The 20,201-nt window shown below is 43.3% G+C and overlaps 1 protein-coding gene across 1 annotated transcript in view; it reads left to right on the top strand.

Moving 5' to 3' along the window:
- The window catches only part of LOC142564774 (A disintegrin and metalloproteinase with thrombospondin motifs like), a 34,493-nt gene extending 14,585 nt beyond the window's left edge, over positions 1 to 19,908 (top strand). The window contains exons 6-9 of the mRNA XM_075675927.1: positions 6,044 to 6,211; positions 10,522 to 10,666; positions 15,107 to 15,229; positions 19,773 to 19,908. Of these exons, the coding sequence (XP_075532042.1) occupies positions 6,044 to 6,211; positions 10,522 to 10,666; positions 15,107 to 15,229; positions 19,773 to 19,835 (499 nt within the window). The 3' untranslated portion in view covers positions 19,836 to 19,908. The remainder of the gene's footprint in view (positions 1 to 6,043; positions 6,212 to 10,521; positions 10,667 to 15,106; positions 15,230 to 19,772) is intronic.
- Positions 19,909 to 20,201: the final 293 nt, after the last annotated feature.

Here is a 20,201-nt window from a genome sequence, read left to right as displayed (position 1 = left end):
CTGTCGATACGTTAACACAAAAGAGACTGCTGCTGACGCAGCAACAAAGTACGTCGCTTTCGTTAATAGAACGTTTTAATTACGTGTTTACCGAGAAGAGTACAAGTACGATTGAATTGTTGCTCGACCTTATGTAGGAGCTGTGTGCATTGGAAGTTTTTTTCTGTTTCTATGAGCAATTCTCTAGACATATGTTCCTGAAAGAATGATGCTTCCGTGTGGTAAACAATGGAGCGTTTCAGTAACATGAAACAATTTCGAGTGTTCCACTTCTACGAAGTTGTTTTAGAGCAAGTATCTATTACAGTGAAAACACCTGCTCTATTGTGCAATATCGACCCAAGCTTGTTTCAAACCCCGCGCCCACCATTTTCTGCACTCCAGTTGTTTACGGTCACGTGCGAAAGAGAGCAGCACTGACACGGGCAACACGTGCTCGAAAGGCAAGTGCGATAGTAGCAATGTACCGTTAGTGAGAAACGGGGCATAAAAAGAAGAGGTATGGAACTCGGGATTATACTGTGTACGCTGGAGCCAGACTCTGAATTAGCTGTTTATCGGTCACAATTTCGCCCATCGCAAATTAAATAGAAGACGTTCTCTCAAATATGTGTATCAATTATGCATATTGCCGCCAGCATTGCGAGAACACAAGACGACCGCCACATCCCAACTGCGTTTCAAAGAGCCGCCACACCGCATGCGTCAAGAAAAGCACCGCAAGGCAACGCTGGGCCGGTGCTGACAGACCGGCGGCTCGTGCGCGAGCATCGGACTGGCACGCGACAGGAGGCGACAAAGAAGAGAACGACATTAGAAGAAGCGAAGCTCAAGTGACGTTTTTGTTGACGGGAACAGGTTCGCCCAGAATAAATTAGTTTTCATAGAAACGGCCGTCGTAACTGTTGGTTACATATCTGGTGGAGGCATATAGGTGGAGGCGGGTAAGGGAAGAGCTGCAGAAACTGCAGCTGGCTCAAAGCCCTCCTCCAGTGTCCTCACTTGCCAATGTCATACGCGAAGAAGTCTGGCAAGTAATTTGTGAGCCAGAGCGTCAGGTACGGCCTCGCGCACAGCCAGAGCGTCAGCCGCGGATATCGTACGCCCAAGCTTTACGCCAGGACCTAGGACGCTCCGACTTTGGACGAACGGCCACAATACCCCAGGTACTTCCTCGCAATGTGCCGCCCATAGCAGAAGGAAGGCCACGTAAAAGCGATGCATGGCGCACTGCAGACCGGCGTCCCCTCTGCTACTACTGTGGAGAGGCTGGTCACCTATACCGGGAATGCCCGTATCGCCGAGTAGGACTGTGCGGCTCCTCTGTGAATGCGCCTTGCCCTCGAAACGGTGAGCTCCCTGATGAAATTGAAGCACTTTTGTCCACGTGCCAAACTATTCGAAACCTCCAGCGTTGCCTTGCGGTGCTTTTCTTGACGCTTGCGGTGTGACGGCTCCTTGAAACGCAGTTGGGATGTGGCGGTCGTCTTGTGTTCTCGCAATGCTGGCGGCAATATTAAGTTAGCAGGTCAATTGCAGCTACGATCCATCACTTTCTTGACGACGATGTAGGAAAGGTGCCAAGTAATTCCATTCCCTTGGGCGATTAGAGCTTCCGATGACTGTATAGGTCGAAGGAGACCTGCTGGCTTCAATTGCGGTGTGTTACGTTTTCGGGACCTCGGCAGGTTCTCACGTACTATTGCACAAGATTCAACAATGTTAGACAGAAATATTTCATGCGAATGCGTAGAATGTTCTGCTCACTCTTGGGTGAGCTGCTTATGTGTGATCGCGGCATGCTCCCAATATCACAGGTCGTAGCTTTCAGAGGACGAGAAGCATATTAGCCTCTGCACTGTGCTCGCATTTATTATTGTACAGGACGTTATTTCTGAGAATGAACGATGTTAAGCTGTAGAGAAAATTTCTGGAAATGTTGACAGTGCGTTCTTCTAGGTTATGAATCAGCAGATCTAATTCCACGCCGAACTGCTTGTGCTGCATCATTTGTAATAATGCAGCCCTGAACAATGAACAATCTTGTCCATTTTCCGCAGAAGTAGATTCCGTGGATTTAATTGGCGAACGTGCCAAGCAATTAACATCACAGGGCTTGCAACCCGACTTGTATGCGTCCGCTATATCGTGTTCCTTTGTGTCAGATATCTTGCAAGCCGTACACACGAGTCTTTGAGATTCACCAGCCAGCACAGTGAATGATGGTCACTGATAGCTCTAAACGGTCTACTATGAATGTATAGTCAGGACTTGCTGATGGTGCGTATCACCGCGCGGCATTGTTTTCTGGCGCTGAGCATTCTCCTCTGTCTTCGAATCAGTACGACAGGCATACACAATAACTTGTTCCTCTCCCTTTTGTCACTGAATAAGGATTATCACGATGGCTAAGCTGCTTGCATGTCTGCGGATGTATGTTTCTGCTGCCTTGTTGAAATTCGTTCAAGTTTGCTGAAGACAGTCTCCTGTTTATTCAGCAAGATGAAAGGCGTATCTTCTTTTATTAGCCGCGTTAGTGGTTCGACAATACTAGATAAAAAGACGAAGGCAGAGTCCTAAGAGTCACCGGACGACCTTTTCTTCCGTTGGTTTTGAAGGAATTTCCACAGCTGCAGTTTTCTTAGCCTCTAGGCGAATACCTTCTCAACTGATGACATGACCCAGAAAAAACTGTTCGTGTCCGTGGAATTGACATTGCTGTGGATTTATTTATTTATTTATTTATTTATTTATTTATTTATTTATTTATTTATTTATTTATTTATTTATTTATTTATTTATTTATTTATACAGTACGGCAGGCAGGAATGCTGCCCAAGCAGGAGAGGGTTTAGAAAAGATGCTTTTCAACATATTTTTCAAATGAACCTTAAGATATGCATTCAGCAGCACATTCCGGTAAATGATTCCATTCTTCGCTCGCAAATAGAAAAAAATTCTTTGTGTAAGATTTTAGTGTGGGCAAAGTATGACTGGACTACTTTAGAATTAAAAATACGTGACGACCTGTATGGATCATGGGTAATATATGTGGCATTTGTTAAACCTGTTTGGTCATGAAACCACGAGTAAAAAAAATTCAGCATCGCGATTTTACGGCAAACGTGGAGCGGGTTCAGTCCAAGTTGGCCTAACATGCCATAAACTGATGATGAAGTTTTGTAATTGCAGCAAATAAACCGTGCAGCGAGGCGCTGAATTCGTTCAAGTTTATCTATTTCGTTATTGATGAACGGGTCCCACAATATGGTACCATACTCTAGGACTGGGCGTACGAAGGAACGATAAGCTTGCAGCTTGACAGATGAAGGTGGCTTCTTCAGCTTTCGTAGTCAGACCTACTGATCGAGTAGCGTTCATTACAGCTTGCCGTTGTTCTATATGATGTTCCAACGTAACATAAAAAAGCACGATATTATCAAGATAAACGAGACAAGACCGTCATGTAAGTCCGCGGATCGCAGTGCCCATCATCCTCTAAGACGTGTCCCATGAGGAACAAAGGCCGAATGGAAGTACTTTGAACCCGTGTAGTCTATCTGTGTCGCAAATGCCGCCTTTTTGTGATCTCGTTCGTCAGCTTCTGTAAGCCAGTATGCACTTTTCTCTTCCAGAGAGGAAAAAAAAATTCGCATCTTGTAGTCTATCCAGATTGTAATCAATTCTTGGGTGTAGGTAAACAACTCGGTTTCTGACGGCGTTCAGCTTCCGGTAATCAACATAGAAGCGCAAGGTCTGGTCTGACGGCTGAATTACGTCGTCTTTCAGCGTTTACCTAACCTGACTTTCGATAGCTTCTCTCTTTTTTGGCGACGCACGGCAGGAATGCTGGTAAATAGAACTCACTAATTCATCGACAATAATCTATTGTTTGGCGATAGATATACGTCAGACTCGGGATAGCACTGACCAGTATTCGGCGACTTCTCTTACGAGGTCCTCTATTTTCTTCGCTTGTCTGGGCTGTAGCTAGACCTGGTTCGATGTCGATGAATACAAGGATGTAATCCGTATTTGGGAAATTCCGTGAAGCCGTTTCGGGAGTGCTGAGGTCCGTAACTGGGCGAAGTTATTAGGGCTGGCAATGACGGCTCCCTTCGCAACATATTGCGCCTAATTTGCACGAATAGTAAGGAAAACGCTGGCACATCCACCACGCTGTTGAATAACGCAGTTTGCCACGCAAAATCCTTCTAGTACGAGTCTGATGTAACTGTATGCAGTTCTTTCGTGGTCACTGAACGCGATGCTCCTTAAGGCGGAAGCGGCACTCGATCTTGGAGCAACCATCACGTCGTTGCCTGCAATGCTGAGGGCATGAAATTTTACTTCAGTGTCGAAAGTTGCGACAGCGTGATTCGTTGAAAACACACGATTCCAGCAAGTTCATTACAGTGTCGTTAGCTTCACAGAAGTCCACACGAATCATGTCTCTTGAGCATTTGGAAAGCAGAGTGAAACTAGTCACGTATGTGAAGCCTCGTATGACTATTCTAGCAGTGCACTTACCTGTCGGGTCGTTGAAGGGTTTTACTGCGCTGCAAACCTGTGGCCCTTTCCAAGTAGTCAGCACGTTCAGTTTCCTGCCAAGCTCACTATCTAATACAACATAATCTGCACGTGTATCCACTAAAGAATTTACTTCGTAACCGTCAAAAAACAGACGTAAATTGGAAACGACGTGGCTATTACGGCACGTGTTTCTGAGTCTCTCGTAGTCGTGCACAGTCATCTATGGAGGTTCTGTTTTAGCATCGGCAGCGGTCTGCCCTCCCCAGGTCGCTCACTCGTTTTGCCCACGCCGACTTTGCGCACGTCGCCTTAGAGAACTTGATCGTGGACGGAATCTCGATAGTTCATATCAGCTTTCTTCTTAACGTCGCTCATTTTCGAATAATCTCGGTGGAATAGGCGCGCGATGTCTTCGCCCTGCACCGACACGCTTCTATTGATGCGTTGGTGTCTTGCTTGGAGGGCAGCTCTGGCCTTCTCCCTGTGGTCTGTACTCGGGAAACTGGCAAGCAGCTCCAGTCGGGAGGCATCCCACGACGTTAAGGCCGCCTAGTGGTTTCTGAAACACGTTCCCCGCAATCCTCTAACGCGAAGTAAGCGTTTCGTACATCGGGGTCTGCGTCCCATTCGTGAAATTCCGCAACGCACTCAAAGTGCACTGGCAACTCTTCTGCATCATCAAATATATCGCCATGGAGATTCTCTCGCGTCATCAGTGGCTTCACAACCGTGGGAGTGAGCGTGACCTGAGCTGTCATTCGGTAGCGTCTCCGTTGATGGCTGTTGATTCGCCGAGAGAATTCGGCACAGAAGAACACTTGGAGGGCTCACCACGTAGGTGACGACTGCCGCGTTGGTGAACAGCAGTAAGTTCCTTGGGCCCGGGTCGCCGTGGGTCCGGGATCCTTTGTCTGACCCGAGAAGGGCTTGAAACCATTACCCACCACCTTCACCAGAATAAGAACAATAGTTGAGATAATGTACCCTAATTAGTTCATTACGGGCAAACTTGCGCCCGACAAACAACTAAGTCACTCTGACTCCAACGTACACAGCCTCTTCCCAAGGAAGTGCCACACCTCCTTGTCTTTGTCTCATGCGCAGCGCTGATGTCACTTTGCGGCAATCGGAATTGCTTTGTGAGCTTGTGTTGACAGCTTGAGTGCTGCTCTCTCTGGCCCGTAGAGGCAAACTTGAAGGGCGGAGGAAATGGCTAGCGCGCGTGGCTTGAAGGCAGCTCGTGTCAATGTTCAACGCTTTAAATTACCAGCTTAATCGAAGGGCATCAGCGTAGTTTATTTCAAATTTACCAGCACCAAGCTTGTCAAGCTTTCACCGCGAGTGATGAAGCCATTCGCAATTAGAATATTTTGTGTAGTTATTCTATAACTTTCTTGCTGATATCCTTCAATGTCAAATAGTACTCATCTATCGCGTTCTCTTCTACTGCGAAGAATGTCTATTTTTCATTTCTCAATAGATGGAGTAATATCCACAATTTAAATTCTAGCCTGGGTTGCCTGCACGACGGTGAAGATTCCCCTTTTGGAAATCAAGACATCCCTGGCTCTCGGGAGTGCCCTTTTGAACACGGGTACCTGATGAGTTATATACGGAAAGACAGCAACACTTACAAGTTTTCTCCATGCAGCATCGAACAGATTAGAGAGACAGCACGGTATGCTTCTTTCTCTTCTTGCAGTCTTCGTAATAATATATAATGAAGTGGTTATTTACGAACATATGTGATCTGTAGTACAGAAGTATCGTAAGTATGTTAGGCATGAAAGCATGTTAAGGCATTTCACATTTTTCAAATAGTGCATAGTGAATCATTCATGGTACGTACACTGGCATTTAAAATAACGTGGGGCCAGACATTTCGAAACCATAGATAACGAGTGACATGCACACCATAAAACTCGTACATAACCAAAACATTATGTGGTCAAGTGGTTGAGAAACTCGCCAGTTTGAAAAGAAAAACACATGAGGGAGGCGATAAAATAAACGCTGTCTTTACGCGGTGTAAACAGATCGTACACATTAAAGACATCCCGAATAGAAACCATCGCATGAAAGTTTTGGCGTCAATGGAACCTGGTCACATTGAAAATTAGGGTCAACAACCCTTATGCCGCGCAAAACTAACTTGAGAATCTATTTCCTTACATATTTGAGCTTACCGGCATGGCCATAGCGAACCCGGATAGACGTGAAGCGTACCTGGAAGTGAGTGCACACCTGCTTACATGTGGACACCGAGTGACATCAATACCTTGGACGACTGGCTGGTTTATAACCTCAGTGCCCTGTGAGGTTTTTACCCGAAATGCAACTTTGTTGCATGCCGTCTTTACGCGCAGTGTTCTTTAACCGTGTGCACAGCAAAACCACGAACAAAACACGGAATCAGTTTTTTCCCACTCAACTAGGTGCAACATCAAAAATATCAGTTTACACACCTAAATTAAAAAAAGCTGTTTCTGTCTCTTGTGCTGCCATTATTTTTTGCGCTTCTTTTACGAAGGAGATCAACGAACTCGCCTAGTTGTGCACTCTATTGAAGTGAATTAAAAGTTACAATCATTTCCGATTCCGGTGAAATGTTCAAAAATTATCTGCTGTTGTCGGTTATCTCTTGCGTGTTCTACGCAAAACGCATTTCAACAACTTGCCCCGAGTACAAATGAAAACAATGAACAGTGATGTATAGTGTGATGGATTCTACACTCTGAGCCCTCTCTTCAAGACTCGCGCCGTCCAAACGTAAAGTTTAATTATTGCTTTAGTTTGTTTCACCACCTGATAGGCAGTCTCTAGGGCTACAGAGGAAAGACCGGTGGCTTTTATAATAAATAAAACGGGGGGGAACTCTAATCTTATCTCACTCGATGCAACGTTCGGCTGCTGGACATGATGCCATGTAATGTGCTTCTAGAAGTGGTCACCACGTTCCGTTGGAAACAAACACAAAAAACAACCCACGCCTTAAATTTACGTAAACAAGAATCAGCGGTGATATGATGCACCCCTTTGATTACGTGTTTTGCCTACAAGCAACATACCTGGAAAAGTTTCTTTTTGCGAAGTTTCGGTACCGAATACGAAGCTCCTAGCTACATGTCTTCGGACAACCCTGAATGACAGACATCAAACATCAAGGTCGAGGAATCAGTTTTGCACATGGCTCGCGTTCTTTTGAAAGCATCCTCAGAGGAGCGAGACCTATTCAAGACTTCCGACTAGAGTAGTGCTAAGCACGTGAATTAAATCAAAGGAAATATGCATCTATGCTTCAAATAGGACGAGAGCTATCTGCGGGAACTCCATGTCAATCATAGATTGCTCGAGATGAAGCCTCCTTCCAGTTTTGTCTGGTGTTTCCGAGCTATAACCCAAATTGCTTGCGCAAAGTATTATTTCTTTCTTTGTTTTCATTCCTTACGCTTGCTTTCGGTTGTTTTGCACATTTACACACAAAGAACGGAACATTTTCTTTTTTGTTTTCAAAGTGCAGTCAATGAATGAATATTTCGCAGCCTTCTACGGCGGCATTTTTCATAGCCCCGCTGTATGTTCCAGACATTAAAAATATTCTATCAGCCGAAGAATCAACCGCAAGTAATAGAGAAAGCAATAAATTCGTCTTGTGAAATCGCGTATTATACTTCGTCTATGCCTTAGAGCGATTAAAACAAAAATGAACCTTCAGAGCTTGAGAAGAGGTTAGCAGGTTGTTACGGAGGTCCTCAAAATGCAACAAACATTGTTGCGCCTCGTGTCGTGGCATGGCCGCGTCATGTTTGTGATGGCTAATATTTCATGCATGCAGTCTGTGAAACTTGCAGAATTTGTGTACTTCTTCGGTGGTTTGGCAAATTTGATTCCAATTAGTGCTAATGCAGTCCACGTTTGAAGCAGTAGCATGTCCTTCCTAACTCAAAATCAACGCTGCAAACGTTCGCATTTGCGTAAACATCGCGGTTTCTATTTCATAAAACTTACCGGACGAAAAAATTGCGTTCCCAACATAGCGGTCCTCGATAATCTGTAATCCGGTGGACACCATAGCCGTAGATCTACACTTTGACGGCGTACGCCAGCTTATGTTCAAAGAATGGATGAGAAAAGAAATGGTTAGTTGAACTTACAACAGTCACCTCTTATTTAACTCAAATGACTGCTGCAGTTTTGGTTAAGCTTTTATAAACTAATATAGCTATTTATTTTATTCCGACGAATTCTGCCTGCGGCTTATTAAAGAAAAGAAATAGAAAAACTTGCACTTTGCAGGAAGTTCAGCAAGGCTCTGAAATCACAGGCATCTCGACTCCGGTTGCTTCTGGTAAAAAGTGTTTTTCTATCTGCTTAAGAAAACACTCTAACCTTCTGATTTGCATCCGCCTGGCGCGAACACCAGCCTCGTGGCCGTCTGCAGTCATCATGTTGAGTTTAAAGAAACGTTTCGTCGTTTACTCTATGTCAAACAGCGTCTTTTTTCTGTTGTTTAGCTTGTTGTGTTAGTTATGGTCTTCTGTCTTTGCTACATGTAGTTTTTCTTAGCCCCATACAGAATACGCCAGTTGAGGCATGTGAGGTATGTGTAAAAATATATAAATAAATAAATCCATACGTAAATAATTAAGTGTCTCTTTTCATGACAGGAAGCCTAGTACACATATTGCCGCGATTAAATATTTTATTGACCTTGCTTTCTCTGGTTTGGGTAGAAGTAGACACTACGTTACCGCGGTATCTGTATGACTACACAGACGGAGAAACACTTGTGAAGAAGTACAACATTCAGAGCCTAGCTCCCCCCCAATCCTTCGCCGGAATTCAAAAAGGAAAATCGCTTTACGTAAAAAAAAACTTTATTAGGCAAAAAAAAACATAGGTTCGCACCTGAAGAAACTTCAGCAATAATCCCACTGTCAGCGTCCCTCCAGACCCCTGCTGTGCAATAACGCAGTTGCATTTCACAAAATATTCCGCTTTCAGTACTTTTCACACAAGAGATGCCAATAACAGTTGCCAATAACATTTAATCAATCAATCAAAGCAACTGTGTTTCGCAACCTTACAAGGCGAAAAAGGTGGCCGAAGAAAAAGCTGCTACACTGCAGCTTGTTTCGTCTCCCTTGCTGATAGCAAGGGAGACGAAACACATTTAGCATTGCTAAACCTTCATAAAACCTTTGTTGCTACATGATGAAATGTGGTTTTTACATTATGTTCTATTGTCATTATGTTCTATTCTGTGTATGAATATAATTGTTGTTGCATGAATAGCTTGTTTTTAAACCAAGGCCACTTGTAAACGATTATCGTTGAGCCCTGTGTGAATGATGTATTTTCCCTTTTATGAATGTACCCTTTCCTGCCAAAGCCTTCGTTAAGGCTAGCAGTGTGTACCAAATAAATAAATAAATAAAAAAGCACTGTACCAGACGTACAATGAAACCAAGATTACATTACAATCAAACACGCCTCTCTAAGGACATGTAGGAAATAAGAATGAAATAGAAAGGTTAAGTACTCATAATGTACATATATAGTACAATGGCTACACACAACAAAACAAAAATAAATATTTATTTTATTCCCTGAGTAAACTTCTTATGTCTTTCTTCGCCAACGTTCTGATGTCAATATTTAGTGCCTCATAGTGATTTAATGTCGTTGGCAATGTATGCGGGATTCTCTGTCGGCCGTACTGTGGACGCGAAAAATTGCAGTAACAATGGACTTTATTTAAAGTCCAGGAAGAATGCTAAAGTGGTCTCCTCTATTACCAAATAACACCCCTTCGTCTGTAACATATGTTATTTTTATTTACATACTTGCGCATCATTCAGCGAGTTCATTAATTATTAAATCGTCTGTTCCTTTCTCTGTACTTAGGTAACCATGTCAAGCTAAAAATGGAGTTCACTTGGTGAAAGTTGTGACGCACAGTGTGACGATATCATTTTCACGATTTAGGTCCCAAAGTGGTTCCTGCCTCTACGTTAAAAACAACGTTGGAACAAAGCTGAAAAGATACAGTTATCTCCCTGGAGAAATGATGAGCAGGACGAAGCAGTGTCAGAATGCTTTTCCAACTCTGAAGAATATAGAATTCGTAAGAGTGAGTATATCAACACATATACTACCATACCAAGCGCAGTTATTCCATTTCCAAGGAAAAATGTAAAGATGCCGTCAATGTTACTGCTAGGTAATTTAAATACCGCTCTGTTCTTTTGACTCTGTAAATGTTTTTTTTTATTACTCAGCGATTTGCCACAAGGTATATGGAGAATAAAAGAAAAACAAAAAAAAAACAAATGGGAGCTCGTAACTCTGCATTGCATTGGAACTTCTGAACTGCCTCTATGATTGTAAAGATACTATACGTACAAGTTGTCAAGAAAACAGCGCTAGAAATCATATTTATTGGCACTAAGAGGCAACTGACAACTACTGGCACCAGCACCCTAAGTAAACCCCACCTTCAGTGCCAATGAACATATGAATGTTTCCTACAACTCTACATTTGGTGCGTCAAAGCTTGCACCATTGTGGAAGCTTTTTTAAAGAATTACTATCGCCAGGGAGTGTGCAAATCAAAGGCCATGTCTTCAAAATGCTTTGAATTAAAGCAGATCTGAAATTCGTTATTGTAACTATCTCCTCAAAAGCTGTATCGAAACATTCCTGCGTTCATCACCACATATCTCATTACTAGCGCTGCCTTTTACTAACATGGCATTACAAAAACAGGGAAGTCTCACACAAAAACTTGGTAGTATAAATGGTAGTATAATACACTTGAAGGCTACCTGATGTTATAATTAACATTATAATAACCACCGTTCTTACGTTAAAGAGCCACTTCAACAAGTGCAGCGTTTGGACACATTACGTAGCAAGCCAGTAATAAGGAAGAGTTTTCTACTTTCAAAATCAACTTAGCATGATTTCAAATGAGTTATGAAACCTACTGAGACATCAAGAAAATACAAGTGCCGAAGAATACAAGCAAATCGGCCAATTTTGAGGGAATTTACGAGCCGTCGCAATCAGCAAACTCTGGTCTTTCAAAGAGTATACCATTAAAGATTACCATGTGCTTGTGTATGTGGCACTCGAGCCATGCAAGTGAGGCATTGATTATTCCGCGCGAACAAAAACACATGTATAAACATGCAAAGGGGGCACGTATTGCTCTTCCTATAAGAAAACAAAGCGAAAGGTAGAACGAATGTCATATCAGACTTCCTTTTTCGTACTTTGACAGCCGGTTTTTGTTTATTTTCCGTCACCACCGCCTTTTGTTGCTTCTTTTTCTGTATGCGTATTCTTCAGACATTACATGCTAGCTACATAGGAGTTGGTTCCTGATCACCGCGTTTCAGGAAGTCAGAATTATTGTAGAGTTCATAATTTCTTTGTCTGGCCAACCGGAAACGGCGTTAGCATGCTTGTTTTTTTTTTTTTTTGCTGTTACAAACATTTTACGACCATTTTGAAAGCCTGTTGGCGGCAGCAGGCAGTGTACGAAGGTGGGTCTTCCATTACCCTAGCAATGGGCATTTTACGGTTTATTTCCGATAGCAAATTTTTAAACAATTTTCCAGTTGATTCATTCAACAGACTACTGCAGACCTCAAAAGTAGTCATGCTGAAGACGAACACCGCACAAATATCAGTGACAGAAAGATTGGCCAGAAAGTTTAAATAGTTCTACAAAGCTAAACAACCAAACAAAAATAACGGGGAGAAGGCGAAACAAAGAGTGAACCTTAGCAAATGCTCTTTTTAAGAATTGATGAAGCCCTCATATTTGCTTTAAATTTAGGGCTAGGGAACCATTTGATTCGGCCTTGGGGTTCTTTTTTTCTCTGGTGATTACCACTGTGCTCTTAAGATATTGCCCATTTAAGAATTGCTGAAAGCTTCATAATTGATTTAAATTGAGGGCTAGTGAACCATTTGATTCGGCCCTGGTGTTTTTTTTTTCTCTTGTGATTACCGCTGTCCTCTTAAGATATTAATTCTTTGTTGTGCCCCTTTGACCCCTCCTTCTCTTTATTTCACTCGATTTCATCTCATGGGCCATTTTATTTCATAAACGCTTATAGCAGACCAATAAATTTTATTTGTTGTTGAGTGCTCTCGTTCGGTTTTGTGCTCGTCCTTTAGAGAAATTGCATGCGAAAATAATAATTGCCGGAAATTTAGAGAGTAAATCAGAAAACTGGAAAATAACGCGTTGGGAATCTTGTCTCAGTCAGGTGTAGCCTTAGTTTTAAGGCTATGTAATAAAAAGCACACGTTTGATGGTGAGATTATGCGAATGTACTGATGATAACTCGACCGAACGTTGCGTTCTTTGCATGCAAGGGGCTTTATTGCTAATCTACCACGCTGACTTAAATGATCGACTGGGATATACTTTTCCAAAGTTGATATTCAAGTGTTCTGTAGCGTAACGTTTTTTTTATGACAGAAGAATGGAGCAGTTAGGTCTTCAGCTTACTTTTTTTCCGCATAAGAATGTGCTTGGCACAGTAAGAGGTGAGAACGCAACCCTTCTTATTCAATAATGAAAATGAGCCTATATTTTTCTAATCGAGAAGCGTGCCCTTCGAAATAAACACTGCGGTCTAGTAAGAATTGTCCAAGCTACATGACCTCGGCGAAATTACTGCCTTTACAACCAGCCCGTACGCTGCGCTTATCGTGCCAGCTGTCGACCGTGACGGTTCAGTTCGAGTAGGCTGAGACTATAAGGTTCCGCTAAATCCGATACTTGACATCGAAAGCTATCCACTACTGAAAGAGGACGAGCTTTTTTCCGTTCTGGCAGGCGGAAAGCATTTTTCGAGGATAGACCAAAGTCGGCCGTATCAGACAGTTGAAATACATAGCCAATGCAAGCAATAGCTCACGCTAAATACTAACAAAGATCTCTTCCTGGTTAACCGCCTTCCTCTTTGCCTTTCATCGGCTCCTGCAGTATTTCAGAGCCTCATGGATAATGTGATAAAAGGTTTGAACGGCGTGACAGGGTGCCTAGACGACATACCGATCACTGATATTCGGTGTTTCTTAATGTAGCTGCTAAGACAGAGTTGGTTTCATTCGCATAGAAGGCTTCGCCTCATATTGAAATTTGGTCTATGACAGTTGAAGTACCACGTTTATACTGCGTTTGCACGGTTTATATTCAGTTTGTAAGCAGATGTTCTGTTCGGCTGTGCATTTGGTGCCATAAATAGAAGTCTCAGAAAATAGACTATTTCTGGAAATTTGAACGAATGTTCATCACAATAATGAAAACTTCCGTCGCACAAAACGCGCGTGAGCACTTCATTATTACATATTACGAATGTCATTACGTTAAATCTCATCTCTTCAGCCTACCTGAGCATAATCGGTGGAGGTATCACGAAACCGCTGTTGATGGCTGCCACAGTGTGCAGCAGTTTCACTTTATAATACGATAACCCCGCGTGAGATAAGAATGCACAATCATCCTTCTATAAGGAAGGCAAATAAATAGTGGGACAACAACACGTGGCAGAAATAGTTAAGTGCTTGGCTGGGTCATTAGGTCTAGTAAAGCAAAGTAAATCAGATAGTAGTTTGCATTATAGTTATTCTAATAAAAACTTCTGGTGTACGTAACTAAGACATTTGTAAACATACTTAGTCCGCCTGTTTGCTTGCACAGCTGCTGGTCGCACCAATCTGAATCTGAATACGCATGTTGTGCTATTGAGCGATTCAGCTCTAAAGAAAGTATTGAAAATCCGTTCTTGGGGGGGAGGGGGGTGTACATGTTCAATACCTCAATCGCCTCACTTTAATAGAAACTATTATGTACCGGAGAGCTTGAACAAGAAGTCAGCAGAAACCAAAGCATTTCTACGGCAGTTAAAATGCACCGCGATATCGTAATGTTCTCTTTCCCCGTTTTGTCCCACGATACTCAGATTTCTGGCATTGTAGTTTAGCATTTATACGCCCAGGATTTTATGCAATCTTTGATGCTGTTAACGTTTTTCAAAATATTATTGAAATACAGATGTCTGCGTCGTCCACGCAAGATGAAAGTTAACGTATCTTCTAGTTTAGTGTTGCAATACCCGCGCTGCTGAGTTCATATTTTCTTGCTAGTAGCATTACGGTATGCTAGTATTTCAGCATCATAAATTGTGTAGTGTGTTCTTTGTTTTGATGTAGATAATAGGGGAATAGCTCCCAACATCCCTCAAAAGGTGACTCAGTTTTGCCTACTTTGCGAACATTGCCTCAGTAGAGTCCGTCCTACAATTTATGACGTTATATTTTTATATTTGCAAGATAAAATTTCAAATGCAGATTACACGAAACTTTAATTTTTGGATATACCACGCATAATAACCTGCCCTTGAGTATACGCTGCCCTTGTCACGGAGGCCCATTGTTGGGAAGCAGTAATCTTCCAGAAATAAGCGATATAGAACGTTGCTTTAGAACAACCTCCCCTAACCATGATTATTATCACATTTGTAACAGAAAAACTCGCCCTCCTTTTCAGGAAATGGGAGTGAAAGACTGCACCATTAGATGCGGAACTGCAGGCAAAAAACGAGATTCAGAACCCAAGCTTCTTCACTTGAGTGATGGAACACCTTGTAAAACAAAGCATGGAAAGACATACGTGAGCACTTGATCCTTCAATATCCTTTTTTTAAGTTTTCAGAACCTTCAAAGCTCTTTCTAGGGGCCATTCCTTTGTAAAGCACAGGTTCGTATCATGCCTGCCAAACGCTATAGCTATTCTTGTTAAACATCGTGCCCGCGTAGGTTTTTCACTGTCGTATCTGCTCGGGATCGTGACTGCTGGGAATGCGATGATGTCAGTTTCGTGACATCGTCCGCACAATTGTGCCGATATACTAGGAGGCACAATTTTTAGTGCTTTGTTTAATGTCCGCTGAGAAATATCAATGTTGCAATGACTGAAGCAAAACGAGCTGTGAGGAAAGATTCGGTTTTGGAATGCTGTATGTTATAAATGTTATACTTACCAGCAATGCGAGCTAAGGATATATTGCCCAACATTTCATCCTTGTGTACGGTCGGTAGTGTGGTGGTTTTCACGGCGAAAGAAAAAAAAACGCATAGAACAAACATGTCTAAAAGAAATTCACTCACCTAGTCGTTGTATCTTTCTGCAGCAGAAGGGCGTCATGAATATAATATTGTCACGCGCTAAGGCAAGAGTAAGCAGCAGTATCAGCAGCCAGACACGAAAATGTGCGACACAAAAGGGACGGTTCTCCAGCTGGCGTGTGATCTTTGACTTCGTCGTCTTCAACGCCGTTTTTGCTGGGCACGCAATGCTGGCTCAAAACACCAGGTGGCAATATTAATGTCGAAGTTCAGTATGTTGAGGCAGTGGAAGAAATATTACTTATAAGCCTGCCAGAACCTGGCGCCTAATGGCCGAATAGCCAAAGATCACATGGCAGTGTGAGACCTTAGCTAAGCGTAGAATTATACACACTTAAGCATTACTAAAATTTTCACTCATATGTAATTTATTACGTGGACCTTGTTTTTGTTATTGAAAAGTTGAGGACGATGCAGCGTAAATACCATTTAACAATTGCACTAGAACTTGTACCCCGCTGGCAACAATCGTCCACAGCAGGTTTCTCATGAAATCAGACGATTAGCTCTTATCACATTGGCTTCTTTAATTTTTGTAGACAGAGGCAATTTAGACAATTCCTGAAAAATAAGAACCACCAACCCCCTGCGCTTTGCAAAAACAAATCTTTCTAAATTACTTTGCCGTGCTGTGTCTCGTCAAAATACCGCCAGGTTACGTACATGATGTGTGTACCTCTGTGAAACATGCTCTTTCTATAAATTATTGCCAATTGATATATGAATTGCTCTGTTAGATTGCAATCAGTTCCGTTTAACTAAACTAGAGATAGAAAAAGTATACTGGGACCCATGTTCCGCAATTTGCCATTTGACGTGAAACTCCTTTAATATAGTTAAAACAGGGCAGGGCGCCACTTGCTAAAATCGCATGCAGTAAAACATGTACCACTAATACCGCTGATCTCTTTGCAACCGTAACTACCCACGTAGATTGCTTTGATATCTTTGTGGAGCAGAAAATGAGCCATTGCTCGATCATACTTCTATCGCGCCACCCATGACGCAACTATAGGTAATTTTAGTGTCGCGTGCGGCGTCGACAGAGGCATAGCTAGGCCGCATGTTGGTCTATCTCAACGCGAGCTGTCCCGTTTGACAGAGCTCACTATTGAATCGTTGGTAGAATTCATCTAACTACAGCTGGTGCTCATCAGGCTTTATAAGGTGTGCACGTGTGCAGTCTTGTTGGAGAAATCTCACATCTTATTGGCTAGGCACCCCGGCGTTGGACACGTAAGGTCTACGAATGGCGTGGGAGGACACATGGAGCCGGACAGGAGGAGGGCGATCCTCGCCCAACCATCGTAACCGCGGTGGAATGTGTTCGTCTATGTAGGGCGGGGGGGGGGGCGCAAGAGCAAGTGGTTAAGGCGAGCGCCGAAGCACCATCCATCTATGCGTGTGGTGTGCTTGAGAGTTTCAAGCTAGGATGGTCATTTCTGTATCTTATTGCCCAAACACCATTTGCAGCAGAAATCGGCCCACTACGAATATGGAGCGAGCGCGATTTTAAAGTTAGACCGTAAGATCTCCGCTAGCGGTAGCATAAATTAAGCATGGAAGCCTTGTAAGACGTGACTAAATGCAGATTGCGCATTCCGTTAAGTTATTTTCGTACTTTAGCGCCCATAGTCCCTCTGCCGTACAAGACGTTTCAGGTACACCACTGCGGCTACACCTCTGATAGATCCTACCAGTCCTCCGTGCTACACTCTAGACGTTTGTGACCAGATTTCTCAGACACCGAAGCGGGATAGGGGGAGGGGAGCTCTAACTTTTGGAACTTCTTGCGTTATTGTACCTTCGGCATGGCTCCATAAATATGTTGCAACAGAACTGCTTGTTGGCATAGTTGGTGCTTGCTAACAGACATCTTTTCTACCGCAAGTTAAAACACACACAAAAGGAAGACACTCATGGTTCATAATCATGACCGAGCGCCTCACAATTTGCAGTTTTTGGGTGAATTGAAAATAAAGTTATTTTTTGTCGAGAGTTTTGTTCTTTATTTTATTCTATTGAAAACATTGCCCATAGGCACAGGTCAATTGCCATCGCCACAATCACCCCTGCGACAGCAAGGTGTCCTTCTGGTGGTTTGTCAGAATGCAGAAATGGGTCTTGGTAGCACTTAAGACACGATCAAAGGGTAGAAGTTCGATACAATGATTGCGCAGATCTGGGAATGGCGTCAGTGACCCTACGAGGTGAATAATACAAAACATCTTCTCGAGGATATTGCAGTACTATAGTGCTTAGCTATCAGCTTAGAGGAGAAGGCGGCGTTGGTGGTGGATACCTGAAGCTAAACCGAAGAGCCAGGGGTTTAGGCAGATGCAGCGAGGTCTTCATATGAATTGGAGTGTTGCTACCACTGGTCTTTGGTGGAAAAGGAGTGGGTAAGCTTGCAGCGTTCGCCAGCATTCTCGTCAGCCTCAGACAGTGATCTACTTCCCAGCATTTACTTCCCCGGGTGCTCCAAATAATTTTGGCCACATGGGGTTCAACTGTACCCGATGCTCTGCGAACAAGAGCCTTTGTAGTCCGCCTCATCGGGATGTGCCTGGCTGCCGCGGCCGCGATTCTACCCGTGAGATCGTGCGCGAGACGGCCACGCCATAGCCATAGATATCCCTGGGATAGCCCACACAAGTAAGGACAATATTTGCGAAGAGTCCGTGCAACGATCTGCCAATGTGTCTCTGTAAACGAGTAACTGAACTCTTCGTTGGTGAGAGCGCGGATCACGTAGGCAACGAAATATTAATCTAATGACGATTTTCCTCGTGGAAGCGCAGCGCCAAATGGCATTTCGCTGGTATCGGTGTATGCCTCAGCGGGGGGGGGGGGGGGGGGAGCAGGCTCCAATTTTCGGGGAATGGGTCGCGTGGCTAGGAGTCATCTTTTTGACTTCTTCTCTGACCATTATGCCATCTTTCGGCCGTCGATCCTGAAAGGCCCGTCTTGCGAGCTGATATCAAACCGAAGGGTCTGTGTCGCCGCGAAGGGCTATCAGTGCAGCATGTATAAAGTCACTGGTTCTAACGAAACGGCAGAAATACGAACACAGTCCGGCAAAGCTTCGAAGTTTCTTTTTGATCTTTGATTTGGAATAGTCGGCGACTGCGTAATGCTCAGCTGCGCTAGGGAAAATGTCGTCCCTGTACAGCAAAACGTAATCGAGATGGCAGAGTTGCGTGCAGAAATGGAGGGAAAGAAAGATGGCGCCAACAAGGTACCAAACGCATGTGTACCGTTTGAGCACGCACAAAAAATGTACAAAGCATTCTCAAAAGTACATGGTGCATTGCAGTTACCGAAAGGTCTCTATGATCTTCATTGTAGAAAAATCGGTGACTGAGTGTGGCTGAGCGCAATGACGAAGTATGCCGTCTCTCTATTGCAGCACATGTTCGAAATGGCAGAGATGCATGCGGCAATGGAGGGAGAAAATAAAGAGATAAGAGCGTCAGAATGGTAGTAGAGACACGCCTACTGTTAGCACGTGCACATATTGCACATGTCATTCTTAAAAGTAGTTGGGGTATTGCAATGGCCGAAACGCATCCCATAACGGTAGTACATTCTATTAGCACTAATATATGTAGATTTAGGTTGCCTAGCTGGTGTCATACGAACTATCTAGTATCTAGAGCGTAAATGCATAGAAGAGAAATTTTGCGCTGCTGAAAACCATCGGAGGCGTCGTTGCAAGTTCAGAGTTCCTGGATTCACCAGGACCACCACGTCTTGATGTTTATTAGAATGAAACGATAGCAAATGGGCAGAAGTAACACGAGTGTGCCCAGAAACCAGTGACCACACGCTATAGTGTAGCGGTGAAGATTCTGCTTAGGTAATTTCTTTGCTACTATACACGCTGAAGTGACAAAAAAAAAGAAAGATGTATTGAAGCCTGCTCAGAAATTCTTGCAAACGAGTGCTATTTCTTGAAAGTGGCTTGTCTAGACTTTATTCAGGCTGGCTGGGCATTTTGTAAGCATTTATATTTGTCTTTCTTGCAGAACTGCATCAATGGCTTATGCTTGAAAAAGAGGAAATCGTATGGATACAAAGCAGTGCCATGAGGATGTAGCAAACAGGAGAGTGCGCATCGATTTTCAAATTAAAGGGCAGTGTCCATGTTCTCCTTGTGAACCATGGGCATTTGTGTTCATTGTGTCATAGTAGGATAAGTAGTGTTGTGAAAAAACGCGTCAGTACCAGGAAAACGCGATCTCGAGTACCGTCAAATTTGTTCTACAGATTAAAGATCTCAATCACGATTTTTAGGTACAGCACTCGCATATCCTACAAGCTGCGAAGGTTGTTCTTTCTAACTTTTGTTTGCAAACCGAAAGCTCCGTTGTCAGCCAAAAGGTTGTAAGGTTGTACTGAAATGTATAGAGACGTTGATATTACCTGCCTAAGAGAACTTTTGGAAAGCAATTGGG

The sequence above is a fragment of the Dermacentor variabilis genome, chromosome 11, assembly GCF_050947875.1.
Source record: "Dermacentor variabilis isolate Ectoservices chromosome 11, ASM5094787v1, whole genome shotgun sequence".
NCBI lineage: Eukaryota > Metazoa > Arthropoda > Arachnida > Ixodida > Ixodidae > Dermacentor > Dermacentor variabilis.
This window is presented reverse-complemented; position numbering and strand designations above follow the sequence as displayed.